This window comes from Polypterus senegalus, chromosome 1 (genome assembly GCF_016835505.1).
Source record: "Polypterus senegalus isolate Bchr_013 chromosome 1, ASM1683550v1, whole genome shotgun sequence".
NCBI classification, from domain to species: domain Eukaryota; kingdom Metazoa; phylum Chordata; class Cladistia; order Polypteriformes; family Polypteridae; genus Polypterus; species Polypterus senegalus.
In genome coordinates, this window is record NC_053154.1 from 131,879,402 (window position 1) to 131,898,188 (window position 18,787).

The 18,787-nt window shown below is 36.5% G+C and overlaps 1 protein-coding gene across 17 annotated transcripts in view; it reads right to left on the reverse strand.

The window, feature by feature from the left end:
- Window positions 1-2,529: 2,529 nt before the first annotated feature.
- dlg1a (discs large MAGUK scaffold protein 1a) overlaps window positions 2,530-18,787 on the reverse strand; it is a 562,325-nt gene continuing 546,067 nt past the window's right edge. For all 17 annotated transcript variants that reach the window (XM_039758348.1, XM_039758430.1, XM_039758380.1 and 14 more), the window contains 3 exons: window positions 16,750-16,859; window positions 5,402-5,493; window positions 2,530-4,248 (listed from right to left, as the gene is read on the reverse strand). In XM_039758348.1, coding sequence (XP_039614282.1) covers window positions 4,142-4,248; window positions 5,402-5,493; window positions 16,750-16,859 — 309 coding nt within the window. In that variant the 3' untranslated portion in view covers window positions 2,530-4,141. The remainder of the gene's footprint in view (window positions 4,249-5,401; window positions 5,494-16,749; window positions 16,860-18,787) is intronic.

The window sequence follows — 18,787 nt, forward strand, 5'->3', positions numbered from 1 at the left end:
GAATAAAACTTTCTTCCACCTTTGAATGTCCCATGTTTGGTGCTCTCTTCCAAAGTCCAAACGAGCAGTTCTGTGACGTTCAAGGAGACGAGGTCTTTGAAGACGTTTTTTGTTTTTGAAGCCCTTCTGTCTCAGATGCCGTCTGATGGTTATGGGGTTGCAGTCAGCACCAGTAACGGCCTTAATTTGGGTCAAGGATCGTCCAGTGTCTTGACGGACAGCCAATTGGATCCTCCGGCTCAGTGCTGGTGAAATTTTTTTGGGTCTTCCACTTGACTTTTTTGTTCTATAACCCTCAGGATCATTTAAGAAATTCCAAATGACTGTGTTACTGCATCCCACCTCAGTAGCGATGGCGCGCTGTGAGAGACCCTGCTTATGCAGTTCAACAACCCGACCACGTTCAAAAAGGGAGAGGTTTTTTGCCTTTGCCATCAGAACGTGTGACTACCTGACAGAAAATGACAATGAATCCACATCTTTGCACAGATTTGGCCTTTTAATGGCATGTGGTCCTAAAATCTTGATCAGCTGTAAAACACCCTGTTTCAATTTAATCGTTATTTTCAATTAATTGAATGCTCAAAAAATGTTTTGTCTCACTCCCATTTCTTCTTGCATGTTGAAGCTCTACTTGGAACCTTGTTAAGATCCAACCATGCAAAATATGATTTTTTGCAATTTTTCAAGTGGTCTTAAAATTTTGCACACATTTTACATTTTATATATATATATATATATATATATATATATATATATATATATATATATATATATATATATATATATATATATATACACACACACACAAGTAGGCATGCAAAGGTTTGGGCACCTAACATAGTTCTTAGTAGCACTCCTGTGGCAACTACCACAGCTTTTAAATGCTTTTTGTAGCCAACTAAGTCTTTCAGTTTTTCATTGGGGTATTTTTTTACCAATTCGTCCTTGCAAAAGGCTTCTAATTCTTCAAGATTCTTGGGGCATCTTGCATGCACAGCTCTTTTGAGATCTAGCCACAGATTGTCAATAGGCTGGGGTACCATGAGGGCCATGGTAAAACCATCAGTTTGCACCTCTTGAGATATTCTATTGCAGATTTTGAGATACGTTTCGGTTTATTAACTTGTTGTAGGACACATCATCTTTTTAACTTCAACTTTCTTACAGAAAAAAGTGCTGTGCCACTGACTGCAACACAAGGCCAAAGTATCATCAATCTACCCCCATGCTCAATAGTGGGAGAGGTGTTCTTTTCCTGGAATTTGGTACCCTTTTTTCTCCTAACATACCTTTGCACATTGTGGCCAAAAAGTTCTGTTTTCACTTCATCAGTCCACAGGTATTTTTTTCAAAATGCATCAGGCTTGTTTAGATGTTCATTTGCTAGCTTCAGGTGCTGAATTTTGTGGCTAGGATGCAGAAAAGGTTTTCTTCTGCCGACTCTGCCATGAAAGTCTTATTTGTTCAGGTGTCACTGCACAGTAGAAGAGTGCACCAACATTCCAGAGACTACTAATGTTCCTGAAGGTCTTTTGCAGTCACACAAGCAGTTTCAAAATGTTTTCTTGGCCTCCCAGACCTCAACTTGTCCCCGTCTGTTCCCGTTAACTGCCATTTCTTAATAACATTACAAATGGAGGAAACAGCTATCTGAAACACTTTGCTATGTTCTTGTAGCCTTCTCCTGTTTTATTTTTCATAGCTGCTTAGAGGAGCCCAAAACTGCTGATGATTGTTGGGACAAGGTTTGAGGAGTTAGAGAATTTATACAGCTTTGTAATTTGCACCACGTGGGGTTTCCTAATGATGACTGTAAACAAGCCATAACCCTGAAAAGCTAATTAAGCTCAGAGACCTTAATGAAACTTATTTCAGACCACAAATATCTTGGGGTGCCCAAAACGTTTACATGATGCTTTCCTTTCCTTTTTTCACTGTACAATTGTACAACACAAAAACAGTTCACTAATCTTACATAAAATGCTGAAAAGAAACGTGTCATTTTTAACTATATGCCTTTTGGTAAACACAGTAACAGACATCTTTGTTTAGATCACAGTAACAAACATTTTATGCAAGGGCGCTCAAACTTTTGCATGCACTATATATATGTGTGTGCATACATATTTCCCCAACACAAAAACACAAACTTTAAGCTGTTTTATGTACTATATATAGTACAATTAAGGAGAAGGGGTTGCAGGTGTACTTCATCTTAATTTGGACTTCTGCAGATTAACAGCTTGCATCATGTAAATGAATATGATTATGTTTATTTACACCATATCCATCTTATCAGCTTTATCCCCCTTTATCTACATCAAACACAAACAGAGTAAACCTTTACTGTTAAGTCACACTATGCTTTCACCTGGTCTAGGATTATATCAGATATAATTTTACCACAGGCTGTTCACAGATTCCTTCAGGATCCTATGTATTTTCTGTATGGTATTAGAAGATATGCTTAAAAATGTCCCAATGGCATCTCCTTCCTTAGTTTCTCAAGCAAAATACACACTGGTGTGAGTAGTATGAGCAAGTTTATTAGCTGTTCTCCTTTCTCTGACAGATGGAAAGAATAAAATTGGTATTATTTACAAAGTCCACTCTGAATATGAACTGTGAAACTGTCATGAATTTAAAAAGCAGTACTTCAAAATAAGGTAAGGTATACAGGAAATCTACTGCAGAAAAATATTTAAATGAAAATGGTCTCTTAAAATCTTTCACATTTATTACTCATCATCTTTGCTTTGCAAACAATAACCAGAACAGTCTAGATATGAGACTCATTCTAGCGCAAGCCAGTAACAACAGTATCAGTCATTTAACTGGTCATTCACCCAATCTTTTATTGTCTATTGCTTAAAAACCATGCACATCACATGAGGGGGAAAAATTATGTAAGGAGGAGATTCAGCTGCCATTTTGCTTAATTTGTTCATACACCAAATACTGTTTACTCAAAAAACAGATCCTGTATTTCTTAGATTAGTATGGGTGCAAAATACAAGACAAAAATGCATAAAAAAATAAACAAAATGCTGAAGAAAGAGGTTGCAGAAGAAAAAATATACTTTTTAATTTATATATTTATATATATTATATATATGCATATGTGTTCCTATAAAAAGAAAATAATTCCCTTAGTGTTTAAGTTCAGTACAGTATAGTCTTTTAATTATAACAAAATACGCAGTTTAATTAGGGTTAAAATCTAAAACTGTGTACAACAGAATTCTGTTTCTAAGATTTTTTGCTATGGCCTTCAGCCTCTGTCGCTTATTCCATGTACCTATATTTTGCATCAACACAATCAGCCATTTCATATTTTAAAAGTCAACTCTCCTGAGCACTTACAACAGAATAAAATCTAAGAATGATAATCACATTGGCAAAAAGCCTTCTTTTAAATGATAAGACACTCATCAGTGTATAAAGAACCCGCTCAGGAACAACCTAGCATAACAATAACAACCATAATTCTGTTCATGATTAAAACAGGAAGTGGTATCAACAAAACAATGCTACAGCGAAATGCATAGAATATGTTTAAAGAATGAGGCTATGGTTAAAGTGTATTGAAAAATCAAGATTAAATGAAACAGAGCTACATAAACAGTATGAAAAAATGGGGAACCAAAATAAAATGGTATTGTCCAAATCATGCTGTTAAAGCTAGAACGTGCAAAGTTTATCTTCTTTTAAAAAATGCCCCCCCAATGAACAAGTCTGTTCCTCATTTCTTTGTTATGAAAAATGCTAAAAGAAAAAAAAAATCTTAAGAAAATTCTAATAATTTGAAGCAAGTCATCTCCCTTAAACATTAAGGAACTGTAACACAGTTTCATTTCATAGCTGATCAGGACATGACCCTCTCACTGCAAAAATGGTGCTGATCCGATCAGCAGTCACTGGTTTAAGATGTATAAGATGCTAGCATCAGGAGAACAACAGAGAGAGAGAGAGAGAGAGAGAGACAGCGAGCTTTGAACCTGATACTTTAGCGACCAAGATGCTGCAGATTTCCGAAGAGCAGATGCCCATCCACTTCAATGGGTAAGGTTGGTTTAAAAGGTTAAAAAACAAAAACACGCGCGCACACACACACACACACACACACACAATGGTCTCCTCATAATTTCTCCTTTGCAGGAATCCAGATATATGGACCAGACTGTTCCTCAATAATTTGTTTAACCTGATTGTAAATTTCTTCAAGGCTCTCCCCTTGGACAATAGCTGAAAAAGAAAAAATGTAAGGTCAAACGTCGAAGGACAACAACATAAAAATCCTTGAAAGGACTTAAACAATAAATTACCTCCATTTTTATATATACACCTCTACTTACAGTGCACAATTACAACACAGAGATTAAATAAATTACAACACATGCCCAGAATTTTCACATTATTTTTCTCTGAAGAATAATTACTTGTAGGAAATCAGTAAATCTGTTTATTAGATGGTAAAGATTATAATTAATTAATAGAACATTTTACTAACAGAAAAAGTATCTCTCAGCAAATTAGACAAAACAGAATACTGCACTTAAACCAGCGTACCTCTGCACAGATTCTGACAACAACCTACAACTCATTCAATTGTAAAATCAAAAGTTTTAAATAAATGTTACTTGTGCTGTTGTTTTTACTATTAAGAGGTCATCTGCAGGTGTCAATAAACAGGCCAGCAATGGGCTTGGAAAACAAAACACTATCTTACTGTAGAAAACATTATACATTGCAATTAAGACTTAAATGTTACAAAAATGGAAAGAATGCAACTGTAAGTTATTTTTGGCATACCTATGCAACTAGAACATACTGTTATTTTATTAAATGAGCTCTTTAACATATACAGTATACAATAAATGTGCCTCTGTAAATGAAGATGCCTTGCTAACTTGCTACCTACAAAGGTGTCAGAAAAAAAAAATGTATTGCTATTCTCTGTGCAGTGCCCAATAGACACAATAGCAGTTGAGCTCTCAATAAAACAAATTGTGAACACATGTGAGATACATCTTGAGAAACAAACGTTTCTCTCTTTTCTTTAAAGATGAACAGTGCTACCATTCTAAGATGAGCGGAAATCAAAGTTATCAACCAAGCATTAACATTTGCAGTTCACCATCTATTGGAGTATATTTTGTAATGCATGTAATAATGAAATACATTACATTAGTCATTCCAACAGATGGCACATCTGTTATATGCCATTTGGTATAGGGTTTGTAAAAAGGAGTGTTATTGTTTATGATATGCCATCTGTTGGATAACAGAAACATAGTGACAGGACAGAAACGGAGATACACAGACACATATCCTTTTATTAAGTTGGATTTCTCATACTGTATGTATATTGTAAAATCTTTGCAAGTTTAAATAATACCTGTGAAATGCTCTGTGAACTCCTGTTCTAGTTTCATGGCTCTCTCAAAGGTTTTTCTGCCTTGTTCTTCTGTTAATCTTTTGTTCATCTCCCTGACAGAAGAAAATATTAGTATACAGTATATATTTAATATTTGATTAAAAGTATATTTTAGCAAACATTTCATTCAAATTGAAATAAATAAATATGATTAATTTTGATAAATAACGGCTGTTAGGCCTAATATAGTGTGCCAATCTCATTCACGTAAACTCTGCAGGATCACATCAATTCAAGATCTGAAAATCCCAGAAACACTACCATTACTTTTTTTACTTGGTAACATGTATTTTATGGCTCTCTGTATGAAGAAAATGTTAATGTTTATATAGAATATACCCTGAACCAGCTCATACAATATATGTATTCTGTATTCTAATTTAAAGAATGTATTTTTCAGTTTCATCCAAAGTCACGTCAGTTTATTTTGTATAGCATGCTTCAATTTGTTGCGGTTCAGAGTGCTGTGACAGGGAGAGACAAATATAAAACTTTACCAAGTACCAATTACACAATGAGTACCCAGAAAGACACATCTTTGAACAGACAGGAAACAAAGAAGTTTAAAACCAATTAACATAAAAGTAACAGCTGGTATCCACTGCACTACCTTCAGATTTTAATCATATCTCATCTAAACATCTACTTTCTCATCCTAAAAAAGTCAGTTCCTTCCATTTTTCCTTGTAGCCTATGCTAAAATTTATGGTTTCTTTCTTTCTATTTTAGGGACTTTCTCTATACAGTACTCTTAATTTTTTTTGTGCTATAGAGACCAAACCTACACATGATATTCCAGATTAGTGCTCAAAAATGCACTGGATATTTTTAAGAATAACTTCTCTTGATTTGTACTACGTAATCCAACATCTTATTATCCTTGTTTCTATTAACAAGTCAAAAAGTCAAATAAAAAAAAGCACACAGTAGTAATCTATACTAATAAAAGGCAAAGCCCTCACTCACTCACTCACTCACTCACTCACTCATCACTAATTCTCCAACTTCCCGTGTGGGTGGAAGGCTGAAATTTGGCAGGTTCATTCCTTACAGCTTCCTTACAAAAGTTGGGCAGGTTTTATATCGAAATTCTACGCGTAATGGTCATAACTGGAAGCAGTTTTTCTCCATTTACTGTAATGGAGATGAGCTTCAACGCCGTGGGGGCGGAGTTTCGTGTGACATCATCACGCCTCCCACGTAATCACGCAGTACATAGAAAACCAGGAAGACCTCAAAAAAGCGCTCAAGAAAACATGCATTATATAATTGAGAAGGCAGCGAAACAATAAGAAGCGGCGAAAGTGACATATACAACCATATTCATGAGTTCTGCTACTTCGGAAACAAAGCACGATGTAAACCTACACTTTAAATTAAGTTCATAGACAGGCTGCCGCTGGCGTTTGTAATTTAGTGCCTGCCCATATAAGGCCGTCCGTCAGCGGCAATCCAATAGCAAACTGCCACGGGTAAACATTCACGGGTGAAGGACTGTGCTTATGGAGAGGAAGATGAGATGGTCAGGGTGGTGTTTGACACAAACTCAGCGAAACTGCGAGAGAAAGTTTTAAGTGCCAGGACTAAGGTAACATTAAATACAGCCATGGACATAGCACGAGATGGCACCAGCACAGCTGGGAACCTTCGATGCATGTACACGAGTGGCTCACGTGAACTGGCGCAGTGCACAGATAAAAGCAACAGTTCCAAAAGCTGAACAAAACCGAATTACACAATTGAAAAGGCAGCAAAAATATGAAGCGTCTCATACATACAAGCATATTCATAAATCCAACTACTGCGGAAACAAAGCACACGTTGGAAAAAGTCAATGTCCGCTAAAGGAAGACAGTGTAAAAAAAAAAAACCCGTGCATGCAGTGTGTCAGGTCTCAGATAAAGAAGAAGGCGAGCTGTTTATTGATGCAGTAAGAAGCGAATCGATGAATGAAACCTGTCATCTTTACAGCGATTGACAAACACGGAATGTAACTTGAACACAACACATCCTACAAATACGAACCTGATTGAAAGAAATAATGATAATCAAATCCTTGATGACAGCAACACTCAGTAACACTCACAAAACAAATACTGTATATTGACAGTCATGTTACGTTATTTTTAAAATGTTCCCTTTTCTTTTCTAGCTTTTTAACACACTACTTCTCGCTGCGATACGGGTATATATATATGTATATATATATATATATATCCCGATCTACATACTCGAATAATGGATACTTTATTAGCCATCAATGATTGTTTTGGTAAAGCCATACTCAGTGTATTCATTAGATGAGCGGTAAAAAGTAAGAGAGAGGGAGGATGACTTATTGAGGCATGCAGGCTGTAGTGCGTCAACTCTATCTGAATTGCGCGATCACATTTGAAAAAATATATCTTTTCAAGTTCTATTTAGTCCATATGTGTCAAACTCAAGGGCGCGGGCCACATCCGGCCCGGCGTGTAATTATATCCGGCCCGAGATCATTTTATATACTGTATTATTGTTATTAATGGCCCGGGTATATGAAGCGCTGGTAACACAATAAACTACAGATCCCATAATGCAGCGCTTCAGCTGCCTTGCTAACACTTACGCGTTAATCAAGTCTAGCTTATGATGCTGCAAGTTATTGCGAAGCTAGCTCACACGATGCTGAAGAGAAAAGTTGATTCTGAAAATAGAGCCTTTAAAACCGATGGGAGGCTGAGTATATGTTTACTGAACCCGTGTGTCTCATTTGTGGAGCTAATGTGGCTGTAATTACAGAATTTAATCTAAGACGGCACTATGAGACAAAACATCAGGGTAACCTGAATGCAATGCAGAAGATACAGAAAGCAGAAGAATTAAATAAGAATCTGACACTTCAGCGGACGTTTTACCTGCACAATCACAAAGTGATTTCAAGTGAAGCTGCTTTTATGGGAGACACAAATGCACCACTTTCCCTGTTGCCAAGTAATGTTAAACCAAGTCGTCACTACGGTGTTCCCAAATCGCACTTTGCTGATAAACTGAGGCACTGAGTTTGCACGGCGCTTTGGTGACTTTGAAGAACAAAAAGTCCGTCTACATGCGGCTCGAACCTTGTGCATGTTTGGTAGCACATATCTGTGTGAGAAGCTCTTCTCAGTGATAAAGACTAACAAAACAGCACACAGGAGTCGCCTCACTGATGAGCACCTGCAATCCATCCTGAGAATCTCCACAACACAGAACCTCACACCAAACATAAACGAACCTGTTGCCAAAAAGATGCCAGGCGTCCAGCTCTAAAATGACATATGAGCAAAGACAACTGAATGATTTGATTTGTTATTGCTGAAAGGAACACATTTTATTTATATTTCCAGGTTTTGTTATGCAGCATGTTCATATTTGAATTTGTATAATTTTGACAGGATATATTTTTATGGAGAGCAAAATCTTTTGGGATATTTAAAATCTAAGTTTATTTTTATATAAAATTACATAAGAGTAAAGAAATTTGAATGTTTGTTCTTTTAACGTTTACTTTATTTCTAACTTGTATAATTTACACAGGATACATTTTTATGGAGAGCAAAATATTATAAGTTGTTTAAGGTTTGAGTTGATTTATTCAGAATAATATTCCTGTCTGTTTTACCATTCCTACCAAAGATATTTCTGTCGACTAAATAAAAATTCCTTCTATTTAAAATTTAAATAGAACTTGAACAAATCGATAGTTCATAATATCCACGCAGACTTGCGTAAGAGCGGGAGTTATCCGTTTTAACAAGCAGCGTATTGCACTGATCTGAAATAGCTGTGTGTGTATATATGTAGATATGTATGTATATGTATATATGTGTGTGTGTGTATATATATATATATATATATATATATATATGTGTATTTGTGTGTATATATGTGTGTGTATGTATGTATGTGTATATATGTAGATATATATATATGTATGTATATACAGTGGTGTGAAAAACTATTTGCCCCCTTCCTGATTTCTTATTCTTTTGCATGTTTGTCACACAAAATGTTTCTGATCATCGAACACATTTAACCATTAGTCAAATATAACACAAGTAAACACAAAATGCAGTTTTTAAATAATGGTTTTTATTATTTAGTGAGAAAAAAATCCAAACCTACATGGCCCTGTGTGAAAAGTAATTGCCCCTTGTTAAAAATAACCTAACTGTGGTGTATCACACCTGAGTTCAATTTCGTAGCCACCCCAGGCCTGATTACTGCCACACCTGTTTCAATCAAGAAATCACTTAAATAGGAGCTGCCTGACACAGAGAAGTAGACCAAAAGCACCTCAAAAGCTAGACATCATGCCAAGATCCAAAGAAATTCAGGAACAAATGAGAACAGAAGTAACTGAGATCTATCAGTCTGGTAAAGGTTATAAAGCCATTTCTAAAGCTTTGGGACTCCAGCGAACCACAGTGAGAGCCATTATCCACAAATGGCAAAACATGGAACAGTGGTGAACCTTCCCAGGAGTGGCGGCCGACCAAAATTACCCCAAGAGCGCAGAGGCGACTCATCCGAGAGCTCACAAAGACCCCAGGACAACGTCTAAAGAACTGCAGGACTCACTTGCCTCAATTAAGGTCAGTGTTCACGACTCCACCATAAGAAAGAGACTGGGCAAAAACGGCCTTCATGGCAGATTTCCAAGACGCAAACCACTGTTAAGCAAAAAGAACATTAAGGCTCATCTCAATTTTGCTAAGAAACATCTCAATGATTGCCAAGACTTTTGGGAAAATACCTTGTGGACTGATGAGACAAAAGTTGAACTTTTGGAAGGCAAATGTCCCGTTACATCTGGCGTAAAAGGAACACAGCATTTCAAAAAAGAACATCATACCAACAGTAAAATATGGTGGTGGTAATGTGATGGTCTGGGGTTGTTTTGCTGCTTCAGGACCTGGAAGGCTTGCTGTGATGGAACCATGAATTCTACTGTCTACCAAAAAATCCTGAAGGAGAATGTCCGGCCATCTGTTCGTCAACTCAAGCTGAAGCGATCTTGGGTGCTGCAACAGGACAATGACCCAAAACACACCAGCAAATCCACTTCTAAATGGCTGAAGAAAAACAAAATGAAGACTTTGGAGTGGCCTAGTCAAAGTCCTGACCTGAATCCAATTGAGATGCTATGGCATGACCTTAAAAAGGCGGTTCATGCTAGAAAACCCTCAAATAAAGCTGAATTACAACAATTCTGCAAAGATGAGTGGGCCAAAATTCCTCCAGAGCTGTAAAAGACTCATTGCAAGTTATCATAACGCTTGATTGCAGTTATTGCTGCTAAGGGTGGCTCAAAAAGTTATTAGGTTCAGGGGGCAATTACTTTTTCACACAGGGCCATGTAGGTTTGGATTTTTTCTCCCTAAATAATAAAACCATCATTTAAAACTGCATTTTGTGTTTACTTGTGTTATACTTGACTAATGGTTAAATGTGCTTGATGATCAGAAACATTTTGTGTGACAAACATGCAAAAGAATAAGAAATCAGGAAGGGGCAAATAGTTTTTCACACCACTGTATATATATATATATATATATATATATATATATATATATATATATATATATATGACAGCAACACTCATCACTCACAACAGTGACAAAACAATTACATTGAGAATCATGTTACGTTATTTTCAAAATGTTTCCTTTTCTTTTTCATTGCTTCTGTAACACACTACTTCTCCGCTGCGAAGCGCGGGTATTTTGCTATTCTAGTATAAAAGTAATAAATGAAGTAAGAAACAGAACAGACAATATAAATACAATGATTCCAAGTGGTACTCACCACACCTACTACCAAAGATTAATACAGATACAGTTAGGTCCATAGGTATTTGGACAGTAACAGATTTGAACATTTCTAAATGGCTCATTCAATATTTTTGTTAAACCCTTTAAATTAAAGCTGAAAGTCTATACTTCACATCTTAATTGCTCTATTTCAAATCCATTGTGGTGGCGTACAGAGCCAAAGTTATTAAAATTGTGGCACTGTCTAAATACTTATGGACTTAAGTGCACTTTTGTTATACTTTTACACCAATATATGTTCCTGTGTTTGAACGACACGGGCAGATGGGGAGTGTCTGATGATTGCATATAGCGCCGAAGTTACTGGTCTTTACCATTCTTTCCTCTGCATGTCCTGGAGTACAAAAGAAACAGCATACAGCAACATGCGGGGACTGGCAGGAACACTCAATAAAACTGAGTAAAAAGAAAAGCAAGTGACGGTGAGATACGAAGAAGGCAGCTTCACCAGAGTTTATGTGTCAGAACCCGGGTGGGGGCATTAGTATGCATCGTGGTACACTGCAGAGCTATAACGTGTCTTTAGTGAAAACAGCCGTGTCAGATGGGGTTGTATGGATTGATTCTGAACGCGACTGAGAGAATGAAAAGTGAATTAAAAAAAAAGCTAACCTTTACAAGGATCATAAATTGCACCGGCTGTTACAGACTGAAATCAAATGTATGCTTTTATTCTAAAACAGTAAGACTAAGAGGAGTTTACTTCTCAAAACGGAGGGGCGCAGGATCGAACTCGTGACCTCTTGATTCCCAAAAGGGGGCTGAGTCTATTGAACCACGGAGGCAGTTACAATAAACTGCTGTCAATGTCGCATGTTAAGGTGGCTTTTTGTTTCTGCAGTTATATTTTTGAATAAAAGCGCAATTGTGTTATTCTTGTGAAAATGTTTCTTTGCTATTTGGACTTCAGGCTTCATACATTATATAGTTTATGCCTACATTTTGTTATCTACTACTAGAATATAAAAAACATTTCTGTTTTAACAATGTGTTGACACAGATTACTGTAGAAACGGAACAGACATGAAATGCGTGTGTTCCAAATAACGATCTATTATTTCCACTCTTAAACTACACTTCACTCCCAGATACTCAATCAAGGCATGAGCTGAGAGAAGTTCATGCACGTTCTAAATTGGTGGGGGGATGGAATAGCCGGCTGCTCCAAGCTTCTCTTTATCAGCACATTTAGAAGACAAAGGGCGCTGGCGGAGAGGTGTGAAGGGATTTAAGAAGCGATTTAAGGTGGGACGGAATTACGAGTTTTTTCGTAGGCTCTGGAAATTCTAGTGTTAAAGGCGATTGACCTTAAATTTCCTTGCACCTTTTCATCAGTGTCTTTGTTTTGCAAATGTGTCAATCAGCACAAGCAGCCTGTTATTCCATCCCCCACCGACTCAGCTGAAGTTAGTTGCAAAGTTCTCCCAGCTCAAGTCTGTTTATCTGGGTGTGAGATGCCTTGAATTGCATAGGGTAAATAATATATTATTATTTGGAAAACATACATTTCATGTGTGTTTTATGTCTACAACGATTTGGGTAAATGTAGGATGACAGGGAATGCGAGGCAAGAAATGTAGAACACATAACTAAAACAGAACCTTTTCTCATGTTATAGTAATAATGACAAAATGCTGATGTGAAGTGTATAAAGTCTGAAGTCCAAATATTAAATAAACACTTTTACAAAAGGTAAAACAAAAAACGTGCACTTTAATTCAAGAATACAACCGAAGAAAAAAAAATCATTCAATTTACATGTTGTTGTCAGTGAGTAAAAACCCAATCCCAAATATCAATAGATAATCAACGTGTCTGCTTGGCTGGTGCAGAAGTAAGAGCAGCTGCCTCATAAGCAAAAGGTTGCGCGTTTGAGACTGGGTTCTCCCTGTTTTGATTAGTGAGTTCCTATTATTATTATTACTATAATATAATAAAAACATGCATCCAATTTGACTCTTGATCTGAGTATATTATTTATCCTATATAATTCAAGACACCTCACACCCAGATAAACAGACTTGAGCTGGGAGACCATTGCAACTGACTTCAGCTGAGTTGGCAGGGGATGGGATAGCAGGATACTTGCTGCCTGTGCTGACTGATACGTGCAAAACAAAGACGCTGATGAAGAGGTGCAAAGGAATTTAAGGAGGCCCAGCATTATGACTGTTTTCATAGGCTTCAGGCCACACAGCCAACCTATTTTCAGACTAACCTGCATGAAGCACGGAGAGGCCCGTTAAATTAGTGAAAACTCAAAGAGATTAGGTAATCAAATAAAGAAAGATCAACGTGTACCAAATAAAATATTGTAACAAAGCATAATGTAAATCTCCTCTGCATTAATGGCAGTACAGAGAAAAGGACATTTTAAATGACAATCCCAAAAAAATAAAAATAAAAAATAGAAGTCAGCTGTTATTAAACTACCTCTCCCTGTATTTTGGAATGACTTAATTGCCTGAAAAACATATTAAAGTAAAATGAAGAGATAAAAGTAATCAACTTAATACAACAATCAGCAGCATTGCAGGATAAAGTACTGCAGAAATGAATGGAGGCCACTACAATAGGATTCCTCCTACATATTTCTAATAAGGTATACTATCAAATGAAAAATGTTTTCTATGGATGTACTTCATTTTTAGTTTATGTAATATGTGCATTGTGCTTCAAATCGCAAATGTGAAAATTAGAGTTCCTTATATATTTTATCTACAACAATACTGAATCAGGCTCAGGTTCTTCTGTAAAAAGCCTGACTCCATGGATATCTGAAATTCTACTTAGTTTAGCGACAATCTGAAAACTTAACCAGACTGTTAGTTATATGCATTTATATCATTTATAAAAATAAGCAGCAGCTCCAGTACTGTTCTTGGAGGTACATCATTTTTAAAATCATCTAATGTGGAAAATATTCTGTAATCACTTTGCTTTCTGTGTTTCTGTGTCCCGTTTTGGACACATCTACTTGCTGCAAATTATAAATTCTTTATATTTTTATACTTGACTCAACTTCAGCTTTATTGCCATATGTACTAAGTCAATGAATATCAATCAATCTGAGTGCTCATTCAAATAAAAAAATGATTCAATGTAAGCTCTGCAGGTATATGGTCTGAAGATGGCCTTCCATCCTTCCAAAACACGCTGAGGACATGGGCAGTGGATATATTTTATTTACAAGACTCATGGCGTAGGGGAGAAAGCAGTATTTCAGCCTTCTTGGTCTACTTACTGTACTCTTATAGCATCTCCATGATGGAAGCAGTATAAACAGTTCATTTTAGGGGTGGGTTGTATCCTTACTAATGTTATGGGCCCTCATGACAACTTCGGTGTTATAGAGGTCCTCTAGTGCAAGGAGTTCTGTTCCAATGATACTTTTGTGCCAATTTTACCACCAGCTGTGGAGCCTTGAGTTCCTATGCTGTACTGTTCCTAAACTGTGATGGAGTAGGTGAGGATACTTTCAATTGTGCATCTGTACAAGTTGTTGAGGATAGTGCATGGCATGCCAAACTTCCTCAGCCTTTTTAGAAAATACAAATGCTGGCGGGCTTTCCTTGCCAAGTCTGTAATGTGGTAGGTCCAAGTGAGATACTCAGAGATGTTAATACCAAGAAATTTAAATGTGGCCACACTCTCTACCTCAGTCTCTCCAATGGACAGTGGTGGGTGCTTTCATTTTGCTGTTAAGAAAGTGATTAATGTCTTGACATCAATTCACAAGGCCAGCCACCTCCATCCTGTACGCTGATTCATCATCTCCAGAAATAAGTCCAATGACAGAGGCATAGTTCACAAATTTAATAATGCTGGTGTTATGATGGTAAGCAACACAGTCATGGGTAAAGAGCATGTATAGTATGAGACTCAAAACACATCTTGGTGGGGTTCCTGTATATGTGGTTATTGTTTTGGAAATGTTGTTCCCCAGCCTGACTGACTGGTGTCTGCCCATCAAAAATGTCCAGGACCAAGTTGTAGACAGTAGGTGGGACACCCAGAGTGGAGAGCTTAGCTGGAATAACAGTAATAAAAGCTGAGCTATAATCAACAAACAGCAATTGGGTGTAGCAGTCCTTGTTCTCCAGGTGCGTAAGAAATGTATGCAATGTTGTGCTATCTGCATCCTCTGTCGACCTCTTTTGACTATATGCAGACTACAGGGGGTCCAATGTATCAGGTATGAATGTCTGAATGTGGCTTATAATGATTCTCTCAAGGTATTTCATCACTATAAGAGTCAATGCAACGAGCTGGTAGTCATTCAGACAGTTAGATTTGCCCTTTTTTAGCAGTGGAATAATAATGGTTGTTTTGTAGCAGGCGAGGATTATGGCTTGTATAAGGGAGAGGTTACATATGTCATCCAGAACATCACTAAGGGTTGAACCACAAGCTTTGAGCGCATGTCCAGTGATGTTATCTGGGAAAGCAGCCTTTTGTAGGTTTATCTTCCTCAGAGACTGTTTCACATCTGCGGATGATGTTGTGAATGGAGGCACTGAACCCTCACTAGACCCCTTCCTGCCCAGTGTTGTGGGCCTTGAAGCAGGCATAGATTTAGTTGAACTCATCCGGAGAGAAATGTCTGTTAGTGGTGAAACTATTTCTGTCTCTGTTGCCTGTGATGTTTCCCAATTCCTGCCACATACTCTGAATATCAACAGTAGTGTAGTGACCTTACAAATTTATATTTCTTCTTGGCTTCTCTATCATCTCTTCATAGATTATATCTGGATTTTTTGTACTCACTGGCATTGCTAGAGGCATATGCCTTTGACTGTGCATGAAGCGTGGAATGGGCCTCTGAATTAATCCATGGTATATTGTTTGACTATGACTAGATGTGTTGGAAAGCATACTAAAATCAGTGCAAGTGCTTATGTAGCTGGAAACTACTAAACTGTATTCCTCCAGGCTAACAGTGCCATCCTCATTCGAGTACACTGAAAGCAGTCCTGAAGCTCTTGCTCTGATTCTCCCATCCACACTTTAACAGTTTTCCTTACACTGGAAGCTTGTTTGAGGATCGGTTTGTATTCTGGATAGTGGAATACAGAGATATGATTGGACCGTCCAAAGTGAAGACATGTCCAATTAAGAATTTGGTCATCATATTTTATTTAAGCTAAGCAGTTTGTGATTTGGAAGATAATAGACCAGCCCAGGGCAACCAGCTGCATCAGAGATGGGATACAAATTTTTAATTTGACACTCTACCTCTTTGCCAGTCTACAAGTCATCATTAAACTGAAAAAAGAGCACTTTATTCAGAACAAAGAAAGAAAATTGTAAATTAGTTTAAAATAAAACAATTTCTGAAAAAAATGATTAATGATATCCATTTTTTTATACTATTATCACAATACAACAATTTTTGTGAATTAATGAAAATAGCTAATCACAAAATTGTAATGTATGAATTCTTGATGAGATACTTACATTATATTTTCCACAGATTTTGGTTTAATGAAAATTGCAATAGGATATAATTGTGCAATCTGGAGTCTCTTGATAGCATTTCCAGACACATCTAAAATGCAGTGCTTGCCCTGTAGAGGAAAGTGTGAATTAGAACACTAGAAATTGAAAATACAGACAAACTTTCAAAACATGTGCTATCGTGTTTTTCTGCTGCAATTTGAACAGATTTGTTATACCCAGTCAAAACATGGGAGACAAAAAACCTCTTTTATACACAAAAGTCAAGACATTTCCGGAAATTTACTAGGATTAGCCATTCCCAAAAATTGCTTTTTTTTTTTTTTTTTTTTAAGGAAACTACAGTATTGGTCAGCACCAATTACTGATTGCTGTTATTGTTCCAATTTTCTACTATTTGAGTTACTTATTTATTTACTGCACTATGTACTCACAAAGACACATTTAAGATAAAATTACCATGGAGAGAGATGTGATACTTGTTAGTGAAATTTTTATGTTCCCAAAAGTATTATAAATTTCAGTTTTGAACAGAGGACTACCATGCAACTTTAGTCACACTGTTTCTTAAATGCACTGCTTTCTTTTGCTGATGGAAAAAAACAACAGTATCTGTAAAAAGGAATGGAATTTAGTATGTGCACATCAAGAAAATTACTTGTTATTGTAGGGAACATTAACAACTTTGGTGAAGAAATCTCTATACAGTATTCATGTAATCCCTTCGTATTTCTGCTAAACTGCTACATTGTTTAAATGGAGAAAATGTATTCATACGGTTAGGTAAAAAAAATGATGAGTACACACTTTTTTTAAAAAAAAAACACTAGGGGGCTCTGCTCCCTGCTTGTCATTCCCCTGTGTTTGTGTTTCTGGAAATAAAAAAGTTTTTTTTTCCTTTGAATTGTTAAATATGCATTATTTTCACCTTCACTTTAAAACTTCAGTAAAAACAATATTAGGAATTAACTTATCTTCATGACTGCATTGAATTTTGATTCCTTGTTTGGATCTACATCATCAGTGGTTAATAATTTTTTTGCAGGGTAATCAATAAATGCACGTGAGGCAAACCCAGTTTTTGAAATTCAATTGTGTAAATAAATGTATACTCTGATTTCACTGAACACCGTTTCTAGTTCAGTCAATAAAAGTAAGACTTTCTGATAAAACAATCTCATTACGAAAGTGGGACAATCCAGAGCTGATGTAGCCGATGGCATTGTTCTCAAGAATCTGTGTATTTCTGGCCGGTGTGTATTGCACATCATTGTAATAAATAAATCTGGCTGACTGATAGTTCGGGATATTGCCATTGCATCATGATATAACTGTTGCAATGCTCGTAGACTAACTTGATATGATGATGGTAATATTACTGCTTTACCTATTTTGAATTTGTCTCAACTATTGATATTTGAATTTTTAATGTGATCAAAGATTCGACTTTTAGATATGCATTAATAATGTAATGTTATGATAGACGTTGAGATGACAGAAGTGGGCTAAATACATTGGATTGTATCTGTAATTTTGACCCTAAATATTGTGTGGGTGATATTAGTTTAGCAGAATGCATTTGCTTGATATTGCATGTTCATCCTGTTTCACCATCTGGGAAAAGCAAAGGAAAAAATAAAGGATCTGAATGTGGCGATGTATTTGACAGAATTGACAAACCGTGCTTTGCCTTTGGATATACATGAATATCTACTCTGTCTTTGATATCTCCATTTTTAGATGTTATTCTTGCTGACAATTTCGTCACATGTTGGTTTATTATAATTGTGACTGTGATCCTTTAGGATTCGTATAGAAATCCAAGAACACATGTCCGTGTTTTGCATATAAATTTAGTGTAAAGTGTGATACTGTTGGACGTATGGATTTACTACCCCAGATAACTAAAATTTGAATCAGGTGCTTCAAATCAAGTGCAAATGATTAGAACATAATTAGACAGAGTCTCAGAGGTACTGGTCTTATTTAAACCTCATATATTATATTTGGTTGTTCTTAATTGTTGAAGCGTGTATCA